Source organism: Rattus norvegicus, chromosome 10, assembly GCF_021556685.1.
Source record: "Rattus norvegicus strain SHRSP/BbbUtx chromosome 10, alternate assembly SHRSP_T2T, whole genome shotgun sequence".
Classification (NCBI taxonomy): domain Eukaryota; kingdom Metazoa; phylum Chordata; class Mammalia; order Rodentia; family Muridae; genus Rattus; species Rattus norvegicus.
The window spans coordinates 69,285,772-69,292,470 of NC_141543.1; the positions used below are offsets into that span (position 1 = coordinate 69,285,772).

The following is a 6,699-nucleotide window of genomic DNA, read 5'->3' on the forward strand; positions in this document are numbered from 1 at the left end:
GCCTCTCGCAGCTGGTTCCGAGGTGTCAGCCCCTCGGTGTTCGCGCATGGAGGGGCGCGTGAGCCCCGTGGGCTCGTCCCACCGTCTCCTCACCGCCGCCGTGCTGTTCCGCGGCCCCGTGGAGCCCCTCGTTTTCCTAGCCAACTTTGCGCTGGTTCTACAGGGACCGCTCACCACACAGTACATTTGGCACCGCATCAGCACCGAGCTCGGATACAATGGCACCCGCCACCGGGAGAACTGTGGCAACCAGAGCGCGGATCCCGTCCTGAAGGTAGCAGGGACCAGAGCAGCTGTTAACACCGAGCGCGGCACGGGGCGGGGCCTGTGGAAGATGGGGTCCCCGAGGGGACGCACGTGGCATGGTGGGCGGGCCAGACCAAAGAGGGCCTGCCCTGGCTGGCTGCCTTGCGGTGGACCTAGGAAAGCCTGGGCTGGAGGGTTAACATAAGCGCGGAGAAGGAGGGAATGCTTCTCCGGGGCCTGTTTTTACAAGTTGAAGGAACTTTCCAAGAGGCTTAGGGCCCTAAAGCAAGGCTCCCAAGATGGTGATGGTAGCTAACCAAAGTGAGGGCCTGCGCGCTGGCGATTGTGTCTTTACAGGAAGTGGAGACCCTGACATCCCACTGGACCCTCTACATGAACGTGGGAGGCTTCCTGGTGGGACTCTTCTGGTCCACCCTCCTGGGAGCCTGGAGTGACCGCGTGGGTCGCCGCCCATTGCTGGTGCTGGCCTCTCTTGGTCTGCTGCTCCAGGCCGTGGTGTCCATCTTTGTGGTGCAACTACAACTGCACATCGGGTTCTTCGTGCTCGGCCGAGCCCTTTGTGCCCTTCTGGGAGATTTCAACGGCCTTCTTGCTGCTAGCTTTGCCTCTGTGGCTGATGTTAGCTCTAATCACAGTCGCACCTTCCGGATGGCTCTGCTGGAAGCATGCATTGGTGTGGCCGGGACCCTGGCAAGCCTTCTTGGGGGTCACTGGCTCCGGGCCCAGGGTTATGCCAACCCTTTCTGGCTGGCTTTGGCTGTGCTGATCGTTATGACTCTATATGCAGCATTCTGTTTTGGTGAGACAGTGAAGGAGCCAAAGTCCACGAGGCTTTTCACGCTCCGCCATCACCGATCCATTGTCCAGCTGTATGTGGTCCCAGCCCCAGAGAAGTCCAGGATGCATCTAGCCCTGTACTCATTGGCCATATTCGTGGTGGTCACTGTGCACTTTGGGGCTCAAGACATCCTGACGCTCTATGAGCTAAGCACACCCCTCTGCTGGGACTCCAAGCTGATTGGCTATGGCTCAGCAGCCCAGCACTTACCCTACCTCACCAGCCTGCTGGGCCTGAGACTTCTGCAGTTCTGCCTGGCCGACACCTGGGTGGCTGAGATTGGCCTGGCCTTCAACATCCTGGGAATGGTGGTCTTTGCGTTCGCAACCATCACACCCCTCATGTTCACAGGTAAAGTGAAAATGGGCCCGTTCACCGATTGCCCACTCCCCACCGAATGTGGTTCAAGCCCGTGTCTTTGGATCCAGAGTTATATTCTCAGCCTGTGCAGAGGACAGACACCTGAGAAACCACAGAAAGATAGCATCTCTGATATAAAGTACAGAGCTTTAGTGGCCCAAGTAACGCATGCACGTCATCAGTCTTGTTAGGACTGGAGAGCGAAAGGCAGAAGCATGGCTCATAAGCTAATCGATTCACCCCTTGGCCTCCCAAAGTCCAGGCCATTAATGTCTTGATCTTTGGCTCTCGGATAAGAATCACAGGGCCTCCCTCGAGGATCTTGTTTAGAGACAGGCTCAGACTTGGTCTCTGATTTTCTGTGTAGCTGAAGATGACTTTGAACTTCTGATCCTTCTCTGCGTCCTGGACGCTGGGATCACAGGTGTTAACCACAACGCCCTGCCTTCTTTCCGGCTTGTTAAAAAGCTACAGTGTCTAAAATTCCTGCTGACTCAGCTCCTCTTCCTTTTCCTTCCCTCCCCCTTCCTCTTGTTGCTGCTTCCCTCCTGACTCTCCCGAGAAGAGGGGCAGCTGGCCAGAGAATGAAGAAGTTGACTCCTTAAAAAATAAGTGTATTCTGTTAGAGTCCGGAACCACACTGTGTGGCAGTCAGATGTTTGATGATAGGTAGCAATTGTGTTCACTCAGCTGCTGGACTGATAATAAAACCAAAGGGACCAGGTCCTGTTCACCCAAGGCCACGGACCTCAGAAGTGCTAATATGAAAGACGCTGCACCACAGCCTAAGCAGAATTTGCAAACATCGAGTGCCTGTGGGTAGCCAGATGCCAGGGCCAAGGAACTCGAGCGCTATGCCCTCAGCATGCACCCCTCACAGACAGCACCTCCTTAGCCCATGTATTAGTCCCCCAAAGTGGCTGAAGCAGATGGCCACACACTGGGCAGCTTAATGGAGAGGTATTCTCTCAGTGTTAAAGGTCAGTACCAGTGTCTGTCACAGGATAATGTTCCCTGCAGGGGCACTAGGAGAGACGCTGTTTCTCATCTCCTTGAGCCTCTGCTGTGGCGGGCTCCCTCTGTTCCTGGCCACTTCTTTATCAACCTGTTAAAAAGGAGAGTTTCCGTTGAGGTTCTTCCTGGTTAAACCTGTAAAGACTCATTTTCCATGGAAGATAGTTCACAGGTTTAGGGCCTGTCTTCCAGGCTGTTTACTCAACCTCTCACCCTGTAGAACCATCCTCCAGCAGAGACCTGTGGTCTTCCACTTATGCACCAGGAGATGGTGGGTGACCTTAGAGAAGGTCACACACACAGCAGACAGTGGTAACCTAACTCCAATGCCAAGGCTCGTTTTCTGGAACCTGCCACCTTCTTTCTAGAGCTGGGTGGGCACTAGAGGTATTTGGACAAAGCCGTTGGTGGGGCTTGGACAAAGCAAAGTGAAGGTAGCTCTCACTTAACAGAGTGGGCAGACAGCTTCTGCACTTTCCTCCTGGGTCCAACATCTGTCCCTCCAGCGCTGTGTGTGGGAGCTTTGCTGATGTTAGACAGCCCTCCCTGATGGCTGTTTCCTGACCAATTTTTCTGCAGGGTACGGATTACTCTTCCTGTCATTGGTCACTACGCCTGTGATCCGGGCCAAGCTCTCCAAGCTAGTGAGCGAGTCGGAGCAGGGTAAGTGTCAGCATCAGTCTGTGTCTGGTCCCTCGTGCCCAGGGGTGCCCGAAGAGGCAAATGGACAGTTGTGGTCAAGGATGGCCTGCCTTCTACCCTCACCTGGAGGAGTCAGTAATCAAATCAGATGCACCTCTGGTCCACACTAAGAGCTGGCAGAAGATAGATGCTGTGAATTTCTGTACGGAGCTACAATTGCTATCAATAGAGCACAATCAAGTCCTTCCTGAGTAACCACTGCAGAGTTTGTCTCTCTAGACCTCCTCTTTCCCATCTGTAAAATGGGTGTGATGACGCAAGAGTTTCCTGCTTCTCTTGGGGGGGGGGGGTTACAGTACATAGGCCCAGAGGGGATGAAACAATGAGCCTGAGGCTTTGTTGTCCCCAGTTGACCGGTAAAGAAAGAGAAGCTTAGAGTGTTAAACTGAGTTTTTCAAGGTTGCTCAGTGAATAATGGCCCCGGATGGATGGATGCATGGGTGTGCACACGGGTTCACCTATATGTAGGTGCAGAGAGTGACTTCGGGGTCTTGAGGAGCATGGTGTCACTGGTTTGGGTAGTGTAGCTAACCAGTTGCCTAGTGGGTCTCCTGTCTCCACCTCCTAAGTAGTTATGTGAGTTCAGGGCATCCTAACTGGGCCTCCCGGAAGCATGGCCAGTGTTTCATCCACTGATTCGGCTCCATGGTGGCCCCCACGTCCCCGAACGCACCACACCCCTGTGCCCACCCCCTGTTCCCACCTCCCACTCCTTCGTGTTTCTAAGAGCACTTGGTCTTGTAGCTGGGTTTCAGCCCCCCGGCTCTGTTCTGGACCTGTTTCTTCCTCTGTGACACGAGGTTGTTGTTCTACAGGACACTGGTAGGCCCTTGGAGTCCGACAGTTGAGTCTCTGTTTCTATTGGGCTAGTGCTCATTTTGCAACAACTGGGTTACAAAGCTGGGACCAGTGGCACAGGTTTGGGTGTCTGCTAAAATGCCTTATTCATTCATTCAATGCCCTTCTCTTTGTTTTGGTTTATTTTGAAACAGGGTCTTTGCTAAGTAGCCCAGGCTGGCCTTGAACTCAAAATCTTGCTTCAGCTTCCCAAGAGCTGGGATTACAGTTGTGTTCCACCGTGTAAGCGGGCAGTGGACTTGTTTCACTCGGCACACTTACTGTACCCTCTGTGGGAAATTAGCACCCCTTAGTAACCAGCTCCAGTAGGAGGCCACCTGTGACAGGTGCTCTCCATTTCAGAGTTACTGGCCATCCGTGAAATAGCTATCGTCCTTTTGTAGGACGACGAGCAGTGACCCAGAAAGAAAAGCCCCTCAGTGAGCTGTGAATGTTGATTGAATAAAATAACATTTCCAAAGTGGAGGAGATGCCTGTCAAGCTCCGGTTAGACATCACCACGTATAGAATAGGCGAAAACACTTGCCACCAAGACTGGTGACCCGAGTTTGATATTGAGGGAGCACATGGAAGGAGAGAATCAGCCACTGAAAGAAGTCCTCAGACTTCCACACACGCCTCACACGAGCGACACACACCCATGAATAAGTATAATAAAACCTTTTTTTAAAAAAAGTCATCATGGTCATACATGCACTCCCTTGTAATCTTAGCACTCAAGAGGCTGAGGCAGGAGGATTGCAAGTTCAAGGGCAGCTGGAGCCATGTAGGGAGACCATTTCTCAAAACAAACCCAACTAGGCTGCAGAGAGATGGCTCAGCCTTTACTATCATGAACCGGAGGACCTGGGATCGGTTCCCAGCACCCACATGGTGACTCATGACCATCTGTAATTCCATTTTGGGGGGATCTGACACTCTCTTCTAGCTTCCAAGGGCACCAGGCATGCAAGTGGCACAGAGACAGACATACATGCAGACAAAACACACATATACAAGCACGTAATTTTAACAGTTAATAGCCATGTGTTTAATAGCTCTTCTGCCAGGCGCATCCCATGGATGACCTCACAGAATTTTTACTTCCACACTGAGAGTAGGAGGCACAGGTGAGGGAGGAGAGACTCAGGGAGGCCACCCCAGGCCATACAGCTGTGAAGTGGAGCTGCCCTCATTTGACCCTGGGTCTTTCCAACTCTGAAGTGTGTTTTTTCACTCACAGGTGCTCTCTTTTCGGCTGTGGCCTGTGTGAATAGCTTGGCCATGTTGATGGCCTCCGGCATCTTCAACTCACTCTACCCGGCCACTCTGAACTTCATGAAGGGCTTCCCCTTCCTCCTGGGAGCTGGCCTCCTCTTTATCCCGGCCATTCTGATTGGGTAATAAAGGGCCCCGACCTTGCCTGCTCATCATGGAGTCTAACTTTCCTAGGAGCTTCCTGTCTCCCCTGCTCCTAACTGAGAAAGGAACCCTTGTCCTGTAGGTGTCCCGCTCCAGGGCTGACCCTACCCCAATGCAGATGGTTGCCTGGTCTTTCAGGAGCCATTACAGAGCAAGGTAGAGGGACATATGGGAGGAGTCAAGCTAACTGGATAAGACTGTGTCCTCTGTCCATCAAGTTACCTCAGCCTGCCCCATCCCCGTGTTGCAGACAGGACTACAGTGGCAGAACTGTGTTCACAGAGAGCCCAGAGGACTTAATTGTGGCTAAGTCCCAGGCTAGCTGGCCCACTGAAGTCTTTAGAGCTCTTCTCTAGAGCCATCTGCTATGGACACTGGGGAGGGAGACACCTGGAGCTGCCCACCCAAATCCGTCTCATGTCACCTCTCCAGACTGGGTTGGGGGCTCCCCGTGTCAACTCTGAACTGTCTCTCTGGTCTCTCACAGGGTACTGGAGAAGGTTAATCCACACCCAGAGTTCCAGCAGTTTCCTCAGAACTCCTGAGCTGCCAGAAGCCATGAGAAGCAGTGGCTCCACACCGACTACATACCTAAAGCCCAGTGCACCAGCGTCTCTAAGGACAGTACTCACTTTGGAAACGGTGTTCAAGCCAGTTATGGGCAACACCTATTCTCTGACTGAGCCAGTCTCTGCTAGATACAGAATCTAGTCAGGAGAGGTCCACTCAGGGCAGGCTGCAGGGAGCCATCATGCAGAACCTTCCAGAGTAAAGGAGATGGCATTTAGGGGACTAAGCATGAGAATCTTTCTAGCCCATGGTACTAGGTCCCTGCTGTGTTCCGTGGCCTCTAGGCACCCCTTAATGCTAACTGTGGTACCTGGGAGAGCGGTTTTGACACAGAAGCCTGTCTATGGTTGGGGATCAGTCCTTGACCACAGCCTATCCACCTTTGACCTCAGCCGTGCCAATTGTCACAGTAAATTGTTTGAATCAGTCTGAAAAGTTTACTGGGCTTTGGGGCTTTCTGTCTTCTCACTCTCTCCCTGTTTGGCACCAGCACCATCTGGGCTGGAGCTCCTGAGTTGCCTACGGGGTAGTTACTGGGTAGTCCTATCCCTCCAGGCTCCAGCTGGTTTCTCCCTACACTGCTGAGGGATAAAGGACTTTTGAGGCTTCATCAGCCCCATGGAGACACTTGGGCCCAAGCCCTGGCTGCCCCTTGCTGATAGTCAGATGATTCATTCCCTGGCTGGCTT

The 6,699-nt window shown here is 53.0% G+C and overlaps 1 protein-coding gene across 1 annotated transcript; it reads left to right on the plus strand.

Annotated features, from left to right (window-relative positions):
- Positions 1 to 8: 8 nt before the first annotated feature.
- Positions 9 to 6,445, plus strand: Slc46a1 (solute carrier family 46 member 1). The gene is made up of 5 exons (NM_001013969.1): positions 9 to 274; positions 604 to 1,456; positions 3,059 to 3,142; positions 5,262 to 5,418; positions 5,928 to 6,445. Exons 1-5 carry the CDS (start codon positions 47 to 49, stop codon positions 5,983 to 5,985), a joined length of 1,380 nt encoding a protein of 459 aa, NP_001013991.1. The 5' UTR covers positions 9 to 46; the 3' UTR covers positions 5,986 to 6,445.
- Positions 6,446 to 6,699: the final 254 nt, after the last annotated feature.

Excerpts from the sequence above, each read along its gene's own strand:
- Slc46a1 (NM_001013969.1), top strand. The coding sequence starts at position 47 with ATGGAGGGGCGCGTGAGCCCCGTGGGCTCGTCCCACCGTCTCCTCACC. Across the intron at positions 1,457-3,058 it reads CACACCCCTCATGTTCACAG|GGTACGGATTACTCTTCCTG; the intron begins GTAAAGTGAAAA and ends ATTTTTCTGCAG. Across the intron at positions 5,419-5,927 it reads ATCCCGGCCATTCTGATTGG|GGTACTGGAGAAGGTTAATC; the intron begins GTAATAAAGGGC and ends GGTCTCTCACAG.